Source organism: Zymoseptoria tritici, chromosome 1, assembly GCF_000219625.1.
Source record: "Zymoseptoria tritici IPO323 chromosome 1, whole genome shotgun sequence".
Lineage (NCBI taxonomy): Eukaryota > Fungi > Ascomycota > Dothideomycetes > Mycosphaerellales > Mycosphaerellaceae > Zymoseptoria > Zymoseptoria tritici.
The window spans coordinates 4,544,825-4,562,630 of NC_018218.1; the positions used below are offsets into that span (position 1 = coordinate 4,544,825).

At 54.6% G+C, this 17,806-nt stretch overlaps 8 protein-coding genes across 8 annotated transcripts; 3 read left to right on the forward strand and 5 right to left on the reverse strand.

The window, feature by feature from the left end:
* Positions 1–740: 740 nt before the first annotated feature.
* On the forward strand, positions 741–1,501 carry MYCGRDRAFT_102797 (uncharacterized protein; the record flags this gene model as incomplete). Its single annotated transcript, XM_003856553.1, has 2 exons — positions 741–940; positions 994–1,501. The coding sequence occupies 2 exons, from the start codon at positions 857–859 to the stop codon at positions 1,426–1,428; spliced, it is 519 nt and encodes a 172-aa protein (XP_003856601.1).
* A 1,733-nt stretch (positions 1,502–3,234) lies between these two features.
* On the forward strand, positions 3,235–5,432 carry MYCGRDRAFT_98764 (uncharacterized protein; the record flags this gene model as incomplete). Its single annotated transcript, XM_003856554.1, has 5 exons — positions 3,235–3,496; positions 3,564–3,734; positions 3,787–4,638; positions 5,100–5,104; positions 5,391–5,432. 5 exons carry the CDS (start codon positions 3,235–3,237, stop codon positions 5,430–5,432), a joined length of 1,332 nt encoding a protein of 443 aa, XP_003856602.1.
* Positions 5,433–6,120: 688 nt separating this feature from the next.
* Positions 6,121–7,666, reverse strand: MYCGRDRAFT_89903 (uncharacterized protein; the record flags this gene model as incomplete). The annotated part of the gene is made up of 5 exons (XM_003857036.1): positions 6,121–6,528; positions 6,797–6,858; positions 6,980–6,994; positions 7,318–7,606; positions 7,661–7,666. The coding sequence occupies 5 exons, from the start codon at positions 7,664–7,666 to the stop codon at positions 6,121–6,123; spliced, it is 780 nt and encodes a 259-aa protein (XP_003857084.1).
* Positions 7,667–8,174: 508 nt separating this feature from the next.
* Positions 8,175–9,083, reverse strand: MYCGRDRAFT_89904 (uncharacterized protein; the record flags this gene model as incomplete). The annotated part of the gene is made up of 3 exons (XM_003857035.1): positions 8,175–8,507; positions 8,600–8,889; positions 9,047–9,083. The coding sequence occupies 3 exons, from the start codon at positions 9,081–9,083 to the stop codon at positions 8,175–8,177; spliced, it is 660 nt and encodes a 219-aa protein (XP_003857083.1).
* Positions 9,084–10,280: 1,197 nt separating this feature from the next.
* On the forward strand, positions 10,281–11,396 carry MYCGRDRAFT_34335 (uncharacterized protein; the record flags this gene model as incomplete). The annotated part of the gene is made up of 1 exon (XM_003856555.1): positions 10,281–11,396. The coding sequence occupies one exon, from the start codon at positions 10,281–10,283 to the stop codon at positions 11,394–11,396; it is 1,116 nt and encodes a 371-aa protein (XP_003856603.1).
* A 1,486-nt stretch (positions 11,397–12,882) lies between these two features.
* On the reverse strand, positions 12,883–14,186 carry MYCGRDRAFT_102798 (uncharacterized protein; the record flags this gene model as incomplete). The annotated part of the gene is made up of 2 exons (XM_003857034.1): positions 12,883–13,254; positions 13,306–14,186. The coding sequence occupies 2 exons, from the start codon at positions 13,888–13,890 to the stop codon at positions 13,093–13,095; spliced, it is 747 nt and encodes a 248-aa protein (XP_003857082.1).
* A 558-nt stretch (positions 14,187–14,744) lies between these two features.
* On the reverse strand, positions 14,745–15,615 carry MYCGRDRAFT_102800 (uncharacterized protein; the record flags this gene model as incomplete). The annotated part of the gene is made up of 1 exon (XM_003857033.1): positions 14,745–15,615. One exon carries the CDS (start codon positions 15,602–15,604, stop codon positions 15,359–15,361), a length of 246 nt encoding a protein of 81 aa, XP_003857081.1.
* Positions 15,616–15,860: 245 nt separating this feature from the next.
* Positions 15,861–17,093, reverse strand: MYCGRDRAFT_84117 (acetylornithine aminotransferase, mitochondrial; the record flags this gene model as incomplete). Its single annotated transcript, XM_003857032.1, has 1 exon — positions 15,861–17,093. The coding sequence occupies one exon, from the start codon at positions 17,091–17,093 to the stop codon at positions 15,861–15,863; it is 1,233 nt and encodes a 410-aa protein (XP_003857080.1).
* Positions 17,094–17,806: the final 713 nt, after the last annotated feature.

The window sequence follows — 17,806 nt, forward strand, 5'->3', positions numbered from 1 at the left end:
GTAAGTCAGACAGGACTATGTTCCTTCCTGATGGTCAACGCAACAGCGCTGACGTGGCATGCTCGAATGATAGGTCAATCTTTGACTTTGGTGGCTCGATCCTTCGGCTCATCTTCGCAGACTCGTTCATTCCTGAATCCTTCTCGCACAAACTCGGCCTTATTCCCGAACGATCGCCCAAGTCATCGTTTGGGTGTCGTCGTGCCCCACCCGTTTTCGTGGATCGATCACAAAACGTCCACAGCCCACCACCTAAAGCAGTCACGATTCAACGCTGACGGATCAGGGTGGCCTGACCAGAATGACAGAAGGCTGGAACTCGCGATGCAGTGCGACATCGACACCGGGTGTAACTGAGGCGTCAAAGTTCTATTCAGCAATGCGTCGAGTCACATTCGTCGACTTGCTCAGAACTCAGTGTATTGTGATATCAGCGCGGAGATCAAAGGATCACACAAAGGGAGACCTCTTTCGGATGGCTTTGCTTCCCCAGATCGTCACATCGCGTACCTGACCGATGTTTTTAAGGCGACACCGGTGAGGCGGCCCACGGCCCATGGTGGCATGATGGAACATCCAACGCAACGCCTCCAAGCCTCATTCGCTTCCATCAGCCGCTAGCCTCATATGGATGTCGCATTCGGAATTGTGAGGCTGAATCATAGTAGTCGATGTCCCGACCTTAAAGAGGATCAACGCACTTGACAAGTTTCCTTGGATTCCTTTGCATTTTGTGCTGAGTTCGTTCATATTGAGTTCGTTCATATACTCGCCAACCATTGTGCGCGAAGCAAACATCAGTCTTCCGATTCATACAACCGACAACCCGCAACACCCCTAACCTTCAACTTCAACCATGTCCCACATCCCTCAACAGCAGACCGGCGAGTGGGAGGGCGGCTTTTGCGATGGCGTCTGCGGCGGCGACTGCGGTACCTGCGTAAGATATTCACCTGGGATGTTCTCGCGCATCTTCCTAACTCCATCACGCAGATGGGCTCTTGGTTCTGCGCATGCTTCCTCCACGGCCGAGTCTCATCTCGCTTCCAGGCGTTTCCGGTCGAGGACGACTCGATGCTCAATTCGTCCTGCCTCTTCTGGTATCTCGGCGCGTGCTGCGGCTTCCAGTGGGTTCCACAACTGCTTCGCCGACAGGAAATCCGACAGACCTTTGGCATTCGGGGCAGCGATATCAAGGACTGCTGTGCCAGTTTCTGGTGCACACCTTGCACATTGGCGCAGATGAACATGGAGGTGAAGAAGAGGGCGGAGAAAGCGAGGCTGATGGCGGGATCGTCTGATGCTGGATATAAGAGTGAGGCTGGGATGAGCTATGCGCCGCCGCCGCAGCAGGCAATGGGAGAGAAGCAGGAATCGATGCTTCAGAGCCACCCGAACAATGTTGCGCAAGGTCCTGTGGGCGCATGATCTTGGCCTCGATGTGTGGTGGATTGGAGAATGGTTTATCTTCGCGCGCCCGAGGAGTCTGCATTTGTGTAGTCGGCTATGCCTGCAGGTTCGCGTGTAGCTATGGTCGATGGTGCGTCTGCGCTTTGATATTGTTGGACGTCCTCGAACTATGCTCATAATTTCCGGTACAACTGATTCCAGGCGACTTTGTACTAAATGTTGGTCATGTCAATCTGCGACCATTCGGAAATTGGACCACGGCAACTTCTCGGAACCTACATCAAGGTAGGCGGGCTGTTCTGATGATGCGTCAGCAAGGATACTCGAAAGATTGCCTGATTCTCGAGCTCTGCAACTGTCACCTCTCGGAAACACCTTCCTCATAATCTCAACAGATGTGACCTGAGATCAACGATGCGACCTTGAAGAGACGAAGGTCTCTTACCTTTCGTCGAGTTCAATGCTGAGGCAGTCGGTGCTCCCACGATACTGCTCATCCACGGAGCTCTCGGCGACCATCGAGACTGGGACCTCGTCTGGCCGCATCCCATCACGGCTGGTTATCACCTCATTGTCCCAGACCTACCTGGCCACGGCGACGCATCAAAATTGTTCTTCTCCACTCCTCTCGCATCAGAAATGCTTCACACCCTATCCTCGCTCGAGCTCATGGCGGAATCGCTCATGTTGTTGGACTTTCTCTTGGCGCTTCCATTGCAGTTCAGCTCGCCGCCAGCTATCCTGAAGTCGTCTCCGACTCATTTGTATCAGGCTTCGGCGGTATACCTTTGAAGTCCGCATAGTCGTCCTGCGTGCCGTACGTTGTTTGGCTACTGTCCCGAATCGAATGGTCGGTGCCTCGCTTCGTAATTTGCTGGCTCATGTATGGAGCAGACCTTCCGCGTCCTGATCTACCCAAAGCCACCCTTCGTCTCACCGGACAGGTATTAAATCCTTCGCAAGAGTTTCAGCCGCTGCCATGGCCTGCGCGTAAACTCATAGTTGCCGCTGGCAAGAAAGGCATCCTGCCAATGAGCGACGATCCCGATCAAGCGCGGAGACTGGCCAGTGTTGGCACACACGGGGATACGAGAGCAGTGAACCTGCGCAAACATACGCCATCCGTGGTCTTGTCAGGTTCCCGGCTTGTTCGCAGAGTGTGTTGGAGTATGGCTCGCGCTGGAGGAGCTACCGGGAGGCTTTGTATCGCTGTGTTGAAGTGAGCTGTATCAGCTCAGTACGTAGAATAGAATGGTTGCAGCGATGGAAGGAAAAGACATGGACTCCGTGAGGGCTGGGTTGTTTCTGGGCAGTCAGCCAGAAATTAGCGGGACAGCATGGGAGACATGCCAAGCGACTAAAATTGCGGGGGTGGAAGGAGGCTGAGCTCACGCGACCAACTTCATCCGTACTCTACCGTCGCTATATACACCAAGACGTCCGATCCTCATGTCACGAATGCTCCGAAGGCATGATCTGCTAGACGGCCAGACGACTCCATATTGGTTCACCGACATGCTCAGCGGTCATGTCACCAAATGGAGTAAGAGCGATTGTTCCGCCGTCTCCTTTGTCTACTACCAGCCACTGGCAACACAGCCAAGCCTCGTCGTTGTACCTTCGTAGTTCTGCCGTCCTGGGCGCGATCCCGAGTGCGTCATGGAACGCTCTTGTCTCCAATCGTCTCGATCAGACGGCAGACTAAGGATCGTGGATCAGATCTTTGGTCAGAGCCCAGCGTTGCAGGCGTAGCATCATAAAGATCACGACTCCGCTCCTGTCCATGCCTCACATCTCCGCGACATTCCCACCCTGGACGCCAAGATGCAGCCAGCCCTGGTCAAGTCGTTGCTTATCACCTCATTCCTATGGCAGAGCTTGGTGTCTGCTCAGCAGACATGCGAGGGAGCGTTGACTCCTAGCTATGTCGCTCCAGCTGTGGCGGATGGATATACTGCAAGACTCATTGCCGACAGCCTCACGGAGCCTCGCAGTATCAAATTTGATAGCCAGGGTGCTTTGCTTGTGGTCCAGCAGAATGTTGGCATTTCTGTTCACACGCTGGTCGACGGTGAGAATGATTGCTGTGAGTCATCCCACAGCTGTTCATCTTCAATGAGGCCATCTTGCTAACTCATCGATTCCGGTCTTAGTGAGCATAGGAAGCAGCAAGTGGCTGGTGAACAATACGCTCTTGAACCATGGTATCGAGCTTTCCGAGGATGACACAACGCTTTACGCCTCCACGCAAACAGCTCTCTACTCGTGGGACTACGATGCTGAGATGCAGACCGTCTCTTCCGTGAATCGGACCCTTGTCACTGGTGCGAGACTCCTCAAGTCCAGCTCATCGACTGAGAAGCTAACAAGTACCAGGTATGACTGGCACAAACCACCAAACTCGTACACTACTACTCCCGAAATCCGCTCCAAATCTCATCCTCATCAGCCGTGGGTCGAAGGGAAATCTTGACTACGAAACAGTCAACGTCGACTCCGGTGTCTCTCAGATCAAAGCCTTCGATATGACCAACATGACCGAGCCCTATGACTACGTCCAAGACGGTCTCGTCGTAGGCTGGGGTCTCCGCAACAGTGTCGGCGTTGCCGAGCATCCCGTCGACTACGGCATCTGGTCTGTTGAGAACTCTGCCGACGAATTGGAGCGATCAGGCGAGACCGTCTCCCGCGATAACCCGGCCGAAGAAATGAACTTCCATGGCTTCCTGAACGGCACCGAGTCTCCCGACTTTGGCCAGAATTTCGGCTACCCTACCTGTTTCGCCGCCGGTGCTCCCTCTGCGCTTCCCGACTTCGATGGCCAAGTCGGTGACTCGTTCGTCATCGGTAGCTTGAACGACACCAACAGCGATGACAGTTGCACAAACCAAAAACCACGACTGTCTTTCCAAGCGCACTCTGCTCCGTTGGACATCAAGTTCAACAACGCCGGTACCGCCGCCTGGATGACCTTCCACGGTAGCTGGAATAGAGACGACCCTACGGGCTACTCTCTCGTCGTAGTTGAATTCGCGAACGGGCAACCCGTGGAAAGCAGCACCAGCACTACCGCAGCACGAAGTGTCGTCTTCACTGAGGATTTGAGCCCCTGTAACGGCGGAGACGGTACTTGCATCCGACCTGTAGGACTGGCATGGGACTCTAAGGGCCGTCTTTTCATGACGAGCGATGGCACGGGCGAGCTGTGGGTGATCACTCGCACGGACGGTTCGCCAACGAGCGGTGCTGGATCCAATGCTACGGGCACTATTCCTGAAAGCAGCGGCACGGAAACGAGCAGCGCAGCTGAGAGCAGTGATACCAGTACGGCAAGTTTGATGAGTGTGGGTGCTTTGCCGCTTGCGTTCGTGTTCTCTGTGTTGGCTTTTGTGCTATAGGTCGAAAGCCATACGACTTTTTGGAGATTATGAGATGAAAGTTCACTGTGGTTTGTACTGCCAGGCCTGCTGTTCTGCTGATTTTGCAGTAGTGTCGGCCACTTCAAGCAGTCCCACGGCTCATCTACTCGTCCCAAGACGACTGGAAGCCGCTGTCACCAATGCCATACCGCGCGAGACAGACACTCTTTACGCCGAAGTACTAAAGTTGAAGATTCCCCGTATCCCTGCCCGATTTCAGCCGTCGAGTGGCACCCTCGTCGCCGAAGTCAATCCAACCAGCCCTCGAAGGCGTCGTGAGTTGCGAGAGCAATCTCACGCATTATCGCTTCAGCGTTCCTCACGCAGGCACGCACGATACTCCGTCCGCGACAAAAGGAGCCGATCTTCTCACCAAGATTCCCATCGCTGTTCGGCTTGATCTGCGGCCTCATTTCCCATCCGATCGAGAGCCCACCATGGCGACCCGCCGAACCTGCGCAGTCTCCGAGACTAGCATGATCGTCGTCATGAGTTGTTCCAGCAGCTCCACCATTTCTTGGTGCAGCTCAGCTTGGGACCGTCCGTCTGGCTCGCTACCAGGGAGATAGCCTGCGCGAGCCGCCGCGATCTTGGCCAACTTGAATTTCTGGTTGGCGTCTTGCATCTGGTGCTGTTCCGCCTGGGTATGCTGGTCTGGTGTGGTTATGCTGTCCATGAGGTATCCTTGGGCTTGTATGAGCAGCGCCTCCATGTTTTCCAACCACTTGGTGACATCGGCGCTTGTGAAGTTGGAGAACATTGCACTGAGCGAGGGTTTCGAATTGTGGTCATCTTTGAGGGACTGCGGTGGTCAGCTTGCGTTGGGTTGCGGTGAGGGATCGCGTGGGGCTTCGACTGGAGTGCTTACTGCCATGTCTGCGACACCGTGGGAGCGAACTTGGTGCAGTTGATGTCGAGGTTGATGTTGAGGACAAGATTGATGGTGAGTCAAGGTACAAACGGACAAAGCAACGGCAACTACTGAGTGAAAACATGACCGGTCCTATCACATGCGTGGACGCTTGACTAGTTTCAGAAGGATCCATACAACAAAGAGCAAAGAATAGGCTCCACGGTCACGGCCACGTTCACCCCAAAGAACAGCATGGTCTACGCTGCTCGAACGTGCATCACATGCAACAGAGATCAAGTGTTTCACGGCCATATGTGGTTTGGATTTCCCTGTACAGCGCATGTGATTCTCCCGCTAATTGTTCGCTAGACCTTCCCTCGATACACCGTGCACAGCTTATCGTAGAGGTGCACTGAAGGCTCGACCAAGTTCGTAGCCTCAGCATTGAATGTCGAGATTGTCTGTATGCGTGTCCGCAGAATGTACTCCCCGACCACCAGCATTGTCGAAGTCCTTCATGAGGGTTCCCAGCAGCGTCAAATTCTCGCGGAGGGTGTCCCGACTCTCGGCAGCTTGGGCTCCCTGCTTCTGCAGCTCGTCCAGCTGAGCAAGTGTCTCGGCTCTGGCAGCTAGACCCATGGAGTTGCAGTCATCTTTGGCGACCTTCAGGCTCTTGATGGTCTTGTGAAAATGTCTCTGCAATGCTTGTGAGAGCTCATTGGGCTCTCGTATGTCGTCGATGACGCTCTGCTGAATCGCTGCAAGATGCGCCCCTACAGACTCGAATTGCCCTTTGCTCGTCTCGGCAGTGGCATCCTTTCGATCGTCGCTAGTCTGCGCAGGGAGCTAAGATGGGGAGTTGGCGATCACTCAGGCTGGCGGAAGGGATAAGGCTTTGAGTGGAGTACTTACTGCCATATCTGCTAGGCCGGCCAGGTCAATCGCGCAGCGAGGATCGGTGTCTTAGAGGAAGACCGGCGGTTGGGATCGATTCCGGTATTTGTTCAAGGTGCAAGCGGGAGCGCACGCACGAGCGCCAAGAAGTGTTCTTTCACGTGCTTCGACGCTTGCTCAACTCTGGAAGGAACGACACGACTACTGACTTCACGCTCACCTCGAAGATCAGAATGGTCTTTGGTCGGACTTGCATTGAGGATCGAGGGCTGTTTGTTCGGACTAAATCGGATGTGAGACGAGATTTGTATTGTCCCTGTACAGTGCATGTGATTTCTCGCTAACTGTGTGCCAGAGTTCCCTCGATACTGCGGCGCAGGAGCACAGCTTATCGCGGGCTTACGCATACAGGCTGAGGCTACAGCACGGTAGTCGCAGCCTGAGCATTGGGCCGGTGAAGGGTGTGTATCTGCGACTCAAGTCGTCGCTGCATTCGATGATCCCAACCCGAACAAGTCGGTGCGCTTGGACCGATTGTACTCGCTTTACCGTAATCAACGTCACTGCCCGTTCTCCTCGAACTGACTTCGCTCTCATGCACACTCCAGCTGACCACTCAACCACCATCCATTCAAGCATACCACTAAACACACCAGATCCACCATGCCGCCTAGTTGACCGCACCAGTGAAGATGTCGAACAGCGCCTTGACGCTTGCGATGAGCTGAAGGAACGTCGCACCGGACGCCTGCTCCAGCTGAGCATGCGACAACCCCTGTGGGTTGCTCTGGTCTCCGGGGATCTTTCCCGCGCGGGCGCAGGCTTCCTTGGCCAGTTTCATCTTGTTGTCGACCTCCAGCATCTGCTTCTCTGCTGCTTGGGCGCGCGGGCCGACTTGCATGGCAGCAATCGTGCGGACTTGTGCGAGGCGACCGTCGAGGTGCTCGAAGATCTTGATGTTGGCTTGGACCTTTGCGCTAGGTTGGGAGGCCGAGGCCGAGGCCGAGGCGGTGTTAGGTTGGGTCGAACCCTACTACGGTCAGGCAAGGCATGGGAAAGGTGAGGTCGGGAGTCTGGTACTTACTGCCATGATGTTGTGGTAGATCTTCGAAGCTGAGCAAGATGTCGAGGTCGATGTAGTAGTGAAGATGGAGGTAGAAGTCGAGGTATAGGAGCAGTAAGAAGCGCACGGACGGGCGGGCTGAACCGCATCTTTTCACGTGCACCTAGACGACCTAATCAGGAAGGAGCAGTTCACGTACCTTCACGTAGTCATATCCTCTTATGAGGCCGCATTCTTCTGCGTTATATGCAGCTGTGAGAGTGTCAAATGAAGAGATTGTTGCATTTGCCTGTCCGGACTACTTGACATTCGTACCGAGTGCGCGAAAAGCTCCACTCGCAGCTTGAAACCATGATAGTAGCCATGTCATTGGTGTCGCATATTCTGCAAATGCGACTCGAGCCGCAGGTTCAAACTCCTTGAATGTTAGAAATCTGTCCCCTTACCTTAGTCGTCTCTGACCGAAGTATGCCTTTCGTCCCGCAGAATGCCGACATCAACGTGGGAGACTGTCAACCGTACCGCCGCTTTGCGTCTACTTCTTCACAAGGAAGCCTGCGCGGGCGAACTTCTCTCCGAGCAGCTGAGCGCTAGCGAGAACTTTGGCCATCTCCTTGTCGGCGATCTGCGAAAGCTCATCATCAGACTGTCCGTCAGGCTTCGACTGTCCACCAGTGAAGGCACCGGCGCGAGTGGCAGCTTCCTTGGCCGTCTCCATGTTCTTCTTCACGTCGTCCATCTGCTTCTGCACCGCCAAGGTCTCCGTGTTTGGCTGGCCGGATCTTTGGGCGATCATCTGCTGGATCTGCGCGACACGGGTCTCGATGTGTCCCATGACTTGGTTGTTGGTCATAGCTTTGATGCTGGCCTGGTATGCGGAAGGTCCACGGTTGTAAGTGGGGGTCTGCTAAGGTCAGTCCAAGTGGAGGGTAGTGGAAACGTCTGACGAAGAGTACTTACGGCCATAGTGCTGGTGCGCAAGGAGTCCCGGAGACTAGACAGGGTGGTGGAGATGAATGTCGAGTTCGAGGTCGAGGTCGAGGGGGATGTAAAGATGTAGATGTTAGGATCGAGGTCGAAGTCGAGGTCCAGAGGCCAACAAGTGATTAGAAGTGCACGGACGGGCGGGCGAGTCCGTAGTCTTTCACGTGCATTGGTGGTGAATCTACGCTTACCCAAATACGGAAGGAGTGGACCATCTACAACGTCTATTCCCTCCTTCGTAGTCATGTCCGTGCATGAGTCCGTATCTGCATTGCCGATTGCAGTTGTACAGTATTTGGCAGCTGATGTGGTATCGATTCCTCTCAGCTTACTGTAGAAGATCGTGGCCGAGAGGCGATTGTTAGGGAGTATACTGCTGAAGTCGATGAGTCAGTGGAAATCCGGCAGACACGCTATACGCACCGTGCTGCAGCTTTTCGGCGTGTGGTTCTGCAGCCATGCGAACAAGACCATGCGCTTCACGGACAGCCAAGCCAAAGAAATTGTAGTCCACACGACAGCCGTGGAAGTGTCCTCGACATCACCTTTCAGCGGAAATCAGAGATCAAGCTCGCCATGGACTTCTTCAAAGCGAGCTCCAGCGTCCAGTTCGCTACCTCGATTCCCAGATAAATATGCGATGAGGGTGAGATGAGCAAGCCGGGAGAACCACGCTCCTTCAGTCGTACGAGTCTCAAGCTCCTCGTGGACAAGCATGTGCATGCCCGGCGGCCAAGAAAGCCAGTATTCAAGATGTCGGACCGAGACTCCTCCTGTAGATCCTGTGCGCTGAGTTTTCCGGATAGCTCACGGCGAGAGCTGAGAACCTACCGTACTGCGATCCCTGCTGCTCCTTCTTGCATAGTATGGACTCCACGCCGTGCAAATCGGCCAACGCCGCAAGCAACAAGTAAGCCAGTCAGTGCACTTCTCTGCGACTCTGCAACTCTGCATTTTCGATATCGATCTTCCTTCGCAGTCTCTGTCGGTTTCAACGCCGGAGCAAGAACATGAGAGGCGACGGCGAGGGGATGTAGGTCGTGTTTCAACCGTCTCATCACCGCAAGTGGCACGGGCCCTCTCATGCCCCTGCTGTCAGCGATAACCTCGACAAGCGACAACGGCCTGAACCTTTATCGCCACCTCACCTTGTCCTTTCAGTGATGAATTGGGTATATTGCATTGCTCTCAACATAGTGGCATGGCAGTGTATGCATACGGAAGGAGAAAAGACCGCAGCCGCCAGATGAGGTATTAACTGCCCAGCACTGCCGCCCTTGGCGATGACGAGGCCTTCGAGACACAACGCGAGGCGAGACAGCCAAGCACTGCAAGTCCGCCGGCGACATGCCCGCGCCACATCATTGGCTAAGGTAGGTATGCTCTACGCTACTCTATTCCTTCCTCTCATCATTTCCGAAACAGCCTCCTTTGCTGACGTTTGGTCGTGATTCGGGCGTCTTTCTTCATCAATTGTCTCCTGCTCCACGCCACGATTCTTCAGAGCTTTCGGCGCATTCCAACCATTTCATCTGGACCTTCTGGATTCTCGCGTTCGTCCTCGCCAAAACAACCCACTTTTGATCGCCCGCCTCACACGATGAGGTCGGCATCAAACAAAGATGCCGTTCTAGGCGCGGCAAAGCACATGGGAAAGATGTCCAAGAAGCTCATCTTCTCGTACATTCTGGACTGGATTGTCATTCTCGCTTTGGCGGCAGCAGGCGGCGGATTAAATTATGTGAGCCCCAGACATCGACCATTCACACTTCTGAGCACCGAGAACTCGTACCCGTTCATCGAGGAGAGTATACCGCTCTGGATTCTTGCAGTGGTCTGTCTTGTGGTGCCGGCCATCATCATCGCTGCCATCGCTCTCCTGTTGGTACCTGGACGCGGGACCCGTCGCAACTCGCCTCGCTCACAAACAATTCGCCTAAAGCTATGGGAGCTGGAAAAGGGCCTGGCTGGTCTTTGTCTTTCTTTGGCGACGGCTTTGTTCATTACGCAGGGAATGAAGAACATGTTCGGCAAGCCGAGACCGAACATGCTTGCGAGATGCCGACCGGACCTGGACAACATTTCCGAATACATCGTCGGTGGCTACGGGCAGGACATCTCCATCCGATGGTCCCTTGTTAGCTTCACGATCTGCACCTCGACCGATCTCAAGGACCTAGATGATGCGTTCCGTTCATTCCCAAGCGGTCACTCCTCCTGGTCGTGGGCGGGTCTGCTGTACCTCACTCTCTTCCTGTGCTCCAAATTTGCGATTGCGATCCCACATCTCCCGTATGTGACCAACACCACCCAAACACTGCGGCCGAGATCCTCAGACCACGAGCTCCTCCCTCTCCATGCCAACCGCGCACGCGGCGACTCATTGGACACCAAGCGCGAAATCGAAGATGCCGCTGAGATGCAAGCCGATCCGCTCTCCGTACGGAATACCGCTGCCTCACCTCCGAACTACCTCGTCATCCCGGCATTGCTACCCGTCGGCGCTGCGGTGTACATCTGCTCGACACGATGGGCCGAGTACTATCATTTTGGCTTTGATATCATTTTCGGGAGCTTGATCGGCATCCTCACAGCTTGGGTATCTTTTCGATGGTACCATCTCCCCATCTCTCGTGGACAGGGTTGGGCTTGGGGCGCACGCAGCAAGGATAGAGCCTTTGCGATTGGCGTTGGCACTGGTGGATATGTTGGAGACGAGGGCTGGAGTAATTCCAAGGCGAGCGCTGCCAATGATGGTGCTGAGCGGGCATAGAAGCTCAGTGATGGCTTTGGGATTTAAGGCGAGGCGTTGTTTGGTAAGGCAAAAGAGCACCAGGCTTGCCACCGGAATTGAACCGATCATGATTTTCCAGAAAGGCTAGAAAGACGTGGCCTGGGCCCAGGGCCTTCGGAACGGCACAGCATGAGCTGGAGCAGAAAGATACAGAAGATGGCATCAGCTTGAAGGCATTTGACATGGTAGACTGTGCGAAATACTGTACCTGTAATACAACCCAGAGACGACTTTTCATGATACACGGCATTCATGCCACGGCTAAGGTCTCTCTCCGTTGCAACCCTCACTCAATCGTACAAAACGGACAGCATCATCGGAGCTGGCCAACACTTTGGCCGGGACGGAAATCAGCAATCAGCGTGCACGGCTGCAGCCTCTGTTCGTTACCCGCCTCGCGCAAAGGCACGGGAAGACAGTGTTATCGTGAGGACTTTGCCTGACATGGGCCTCAGCATTGAGTCTGCGCGGCTGACATCCCTCCAGGTTCATCCCTCGGATGCCCACCTAGCTGATCCGCACAATAACGGCAGTGGTGTGTGGGTGGGTCAGCGAGCATTTTGCCTGAAAGGGACCAGAGCTTCCAGCTTGCCTTATGCTGCGGAACTTTCTCTCGGACTTTTATCAAAGACAGCGTTATCAGATACTCCGAGTACCATGGCTGAGACCGGCCGCAGCATTTCCAGTGTCCACGGCTGATTCCTCTCCCCGATGCAGAGCTCGCTTAGATGCACAACAAAGACAGTGTTTTCCTGGATGGCGAGCAGTCTGGCTTGGACATTGAGACTGGCTTCAGCATTTCCAGTATGTGTATGGCCAATTGCTGTCTTCGATGTAGACCTCGCTTGAGCGCACAGCATGACCAGTCTCGTCGGGGTTGGCGAACGAAGCGGCGGAGATGGCTCTTAGCATTTTCACAACTCGAAACATCGGCTTGAAAGTATGAGTGTTGGAAGGTTGCACCACGAGTCTATACAGCTAATATGTCTCTCCAGCGTAGACCTCGCTTACAGGCCTAGTAGAGACGGCGTTGTCGGAGCCAGCGATGCACCGGCAGAGACGGCCCATGGTGTTCAGCATGTACAGCCGATGCTTCTCCATTGCAATGCTCGCTGGGTCGCACAATATGGACAGTGTTGGCGGAGTCAGCGAACGAACCGGCGGAGACGGTTGCAACCCGCCGCCGAGTGTTTGCGATCCACACAGCAGGTTGTCCATCGTCTGCGGCGTGCGGCAACTTGATCTTTCCTGACATACAAATGGTATGGCTGAATGCTCTCTCCACTTCAGGCCTCGCTTGTACGTAGAGTATTGACGACATTGTCGGAGCCGACGGAGATCCCAATGGAGATGATTGCAGCACATGACCCAGCGTTAACGGTCCACATAAAGTAGCAGGACGGCGACTTAGCAAAACATTCCAAAAGCTTCATGGATAGGACACGTTGAAAAGGGGTACAGAGAGCTTGGCAGCACATCTTGGTATTCATTCCCACGCATGAGTTATCTACCAAATGCGACAAAGTACAGCTGCGGAACACTTTGATAGCTCAGCCGCGTCCCTGCCGTTCCACACTACGTTCTCACTGTCACTGCCACAGACCTTGTCGGCGTTGCAGAGAAGGGCACCTCGCTAGAACTCCCCTTTCCCATGAACATGCTCCAGTGCGCCTGATCAACGCCCCCTGTGAGCACGCCGCAGCGCGCTGAGCAACGCCATCTGGAATGCTCTCATCGATCTAGCCGACAGTCGACCGGATGGCTCGAGCACGCCCGCCGCAGCGGCATGTAGTGTATGCGCGATGGCCAATACGCGGGCGGCATCACGGTGATTGGTCTGGGATCATGTTAGTACCTGGCTCATTGTCGGGGCAAATATTCGACTTACCGAAGGAACGCGCTGCGCGGGACCTTCGCTCTGCTGGCTGGGAGGGGCTTTGCTTCTCTTCCGGCTGCTGTTTGCCGGCGGAGCGGTGTCGTCCGCAGGATCGGCGATGGTGGTGCTGGCGGTGAGGGAGGTGCCGCCGTCGCTGGGGCCCTCGGTGAGAGCAGGCGCAGGATGTGAAGCGGTACTTCCGCTGCTCTCGAGCGCAGTGACGGTGTTTGTGGTATTGGTGGCCGTTGTGGCGCCGTCGTCGAGAGTGTCGTCATTGAGCGCAGCGCCCTCATCCTTCTCCGCATCGTTCACTGCCATGGAAGCATTCGCAACGACAGCGGCGCCATTGTTGTCCTGTGTCGCAATGGGAGCCCTGGCCGCTGGAGGGTCGATGTTCCCGTAGACAGCGAAGTGGAAGCGCTTTGGGTTCTGCCGGACTTTCTTCAGGTCCTGGAGATTGCACTCGCGCCTAGACTTCGGGTACTGCTGCTTGCGCTCATGACAGACGGCTTTGATGGTATAGGCGGCGAGCTCCAGACTACCGGTGGTCTGAACTGCCCTCATAATGTCGTGCTTGTAATTGACAGTGTACGTCATTTCATTTCGTGGGCGGTAGCCGATGGGGATGACGGTGCGGGTGCTGGCGTCAGGATGGTAGCGCGCGATGTATTCGTCCGGTTCGAGTCGAGCCAGTTTGTGCTTGCGTCTCTGGATGAGATTATTAGCACTCTTGTATCGATAACAGGGAAACCGCGCGAGTACTCACGGCCATGCTGGCTCGAGTTGCTGGAGAGAGTGTTCAGGATGAAGAAGGACGAGCGGACGAAATCTCTTCATGCAGACGCATTTCGGTGGTGGGGTTGCGTGCGGGAGCGTCCAGGTTTGATCAGTCATATGAAGCGGCGCTTGCCCGAACTAGGAAGGAACCTCTTGGCCAGCTGCGCAGCTATGAAAACTGCAGCTCAACTGTCCTCGAGATATGTATGGTATGAGTGTCTGCTTCTCAATTTCCACGGTCGACAACCATTTGGTAGTCATCCGTTGGCCGGCAAAAGAAGAGCCCCGTCTTGGTTTTCCATCAGGATTTTGTTCTGGGTCTGTCCGGCTTCAAATCCCGTTTGTAACGTCCAAGGCAAAAAGTTCGATCAATTCGAACTCGCGGACTTTGTATCGAAAGGGCAAAAATCGAATTGCGAGACACTAGCTCATGGGGCGAACCCAAGGCATCCTCGATACCGCCTGACGAATAACTCAACGCAGTTGTTGAAACTTTGTTTGGTTTGGTACCGAATGAGCGTCCTCATTGGCTGTAGCGAGAGAATTCCTGTTCTTATAACCCCTCAATCGCGTTGAGCCGAAGTTTGTCCAGCTTGCGAACGGTGTCCGGAAAGGGGCAGGAGCGGCTGAACGCTAAGGTAGCGACAGTGATGCAGCGATAGTGCGCACTGCAAAACGTAATGGGCCACACACCCGAGGCTGGTCCCGAGCGCACCTCTCCATAGGCTTGCGGCCTTTGCATCGAATAATGGCAAAAGGTTTGAAATGGCAAAAAGTTCGACTTTTCGATCACTAGCCAACGGCATGGTCGCTCTCGTACCATCGAACATAACTCGACAAATGCGCCCGAAGGAACATTGTTTGGTTTCACACCGCCTCGGTTTTACCCGAGCGCACGTACTCTGATGCGTCCACCATTTCCTGCATGAGCGTCCTCATTGGTGGCAGCCAGTGAGATTTCAATTACATGAACGTTCATTCAGGAAGTCCCGGAGTCGGCCCGATCCCCGCGATGAGATGTCCAAATGAGGCAGGAGCGCGCGCACGTGAACGCCAAGACCAGACTGTAACTTCGGATGTGGCCGGCAGTCGTCACCGGACGGGATGGCTTGAACGCTGTGACGGTCAACTTGTAAAACCAGCGCACCGGCGAGCGCACTGCATGGAGTGGGAGCAAAATGATCCAAAAGCCAGAAATCAAACTCGCGGACTTTGGATGTCGTAGCAAAAAGTCGAATCCCAATCGCCGGAGCGATTGACACCCGAATAACTCAACCAGTCGCGCTCGTTAGACTGAAAAGTCGTTGGCATGGAGCAACTTGGTTTGGTTTGAGACCGATCGCATGTACTTTGGTGCGTCCACCATTTCCTGCATATGAGCGTCCTCATTGGCTGTGGCGAGAGAATTTCTGTTCTTATAAACCTCAATTGTGTCGAGCCGAAGTTTGTCCAGTCTGCGGATATGGTCCGAATGAGGCAGGAGCGCGCACGTGAACGCCAAGACCAGACTTTTGTTCTCGATGTGGCCAGGCATAAAGGTATGTCACCGGGCGGAATGGTTGGAACGCTGTGACCTTTGTCAACTTCAGCGGGAGAGAAGCGGTTGTTGCCAGAAGGCGCTTTCTTACATTGTAGGCCAACTCCAATATCGGCGTCATGAATCCCGTGATCTCGAGCTGCTGTCTCCGCATGCGCAAACAAAGGGCATCAAGTATTCAAATGAGCTCCGGCCATCCTCTCGCGGCACCCAGATGCTCCTACGGCGCCCTTATCTCGGCGATGTTCGTCAATCATCTCATCTCTTGCTGGCCATCTGTACCCTCAATGTGACCAGGCTCACGGAAAACGGCAGTCATGGCTTCTTCCAGCATACCCATGCCCTGATCAATCTCATCATTGGAGATGATCAACGGCGGCACAAAGCGAAGAGTGTTGGTACCACATGTGATTACCAACAGCCCTCTCTCGCGGGCAGCTGTAATGACAGGCGTGGGGTCGCTCTTGAGTTGCAGTCCGAGAATCAATCCACGACCGCGGACCTCTTCGATGACATCTGGGAAGGCCTCGTGCAGTCGGGTGAAGTGTTTGCGGAAGCGAGCTTCCTTCAACAGAACGTCTTTCTGCAGCTCAGGGTCGGACAGACGAGACACGATGTAGTGTGCGAGTCTGCAGCCGAGTGGGTTGCCTCCAAAGGTCGTTCCGTGGTCGCCGGTCACAATCTTGGACGACACATCCTCGGTCACAAGAGTGGCTCCGATAGGATAGCCATTGCCGAGGGCCTTTGCGGTGGTCACGATATCAGGATGAGCCTCGCGCGGCAAGTCGGCATGAGCCCAAAGCTTTCCTGTCCGGCCAAGACCACACTGGATCTCGTCGTGGATGAGTACGGCACCAACCTCTGTGCATCGCTTTCGCAGAGCAAGCAGGAACTCATGTGTTGCGATGTTCACTCCACCCTCTCCTTGGATTGGCTCGATGATCACACCGCATGTCTTCTCAGTCACGAGATCGTTGATGCCGGCAATGTCGTTGTAGGTGCCGTACTTGAAGCCGGGCAACATGGGTGCGAACGGCTTTTGGTATTTCGGGTTGGGAGTGGCAGAGAGTGAGCCCATGGTCCTGCCGTGGAATGACTGGTGAAAGCTGACAAGCTCATATTTGCTGCCATCTGGTTGTGTGCTGTGTCCGTACTTCCGAGCGAATTTGATGGCGGCCTCGTTGGCCTCGCTGCCGGAGTTGCAGATGAACGCTCTTGCACAATCGAAGCCACCTGCTTCCTTGGTCTTTTCCACAAGCAATTGACTCAATGCACCAGTCCAGGGGTTGTAGTACAAGTTCGATGCATGGACCAGGGTTTGAGATTGCTGGTACATGATCTTGCTCATCTCCGGATCGCAGTGGCCCAGAGCGTTCACAGCGATGCCGGCAGTGAAGTCCAAGTATTGCCTGTTATCAATGTCATACAGATAGCATCCTTCTCCTTTGTGAAATACAGGCGGAGGTCGGACATAGGTCGCGACCATATATGGCGCATATGAGCTGACGAGTCGGTGGGCTTGCGAGTCGGAGGATGGATCGGGTGTTCGAAGAGCGGCATCTCTCTGTGGGAGGTATCAGCACATTGTCACGTCGTCCTGCCGTCGATCACGGACCTCGATTGCATCTTTCGCTTCTTGCGGGAGTGACGAAGCCGCCGTTGCTACTGAAGCGTAACCTCGTCGAACGGACTGCAGGCTGCGACTCTGCGTCCGGAGAGCTCCAGCAATTCGAACCGTACACGAGCGGACAGACATCTTGGGAGGGTAGAATGTCAACAAGTGCTCGAAATGAGGTCAAGTGTGAGAGTGAGGAAGAGGTGAGGTTACTGTCGTTGGGGACGAAACTTTTTGCGATAAGGTGACGATGACTCCGTGTCCGAAATCGGCGGGCCGCGATGATGGACGATGGATCCTCGCTGTAGATCTTCAACGTTACAGGCATGGCCAAGGGTCGATCAACAACATCACTCTTCTGTACATCTCCGACCACATGACAATGCTCTTCGTCCGCTGATGGACGACATGTGCTTGTGCGGAACAGATGGCATGTCACGCTGGCCGGAAGACCTGGCGATATCGACGAAACTCTGTCGACGAGCACATACGCCTTGCATTGACGGACGCCATTCCGCATGAGGAGTCGCGCGTTCGCAGCATGAACTTGGGCGAACGCAACTGAATAATAGCGCGCTCTCTGC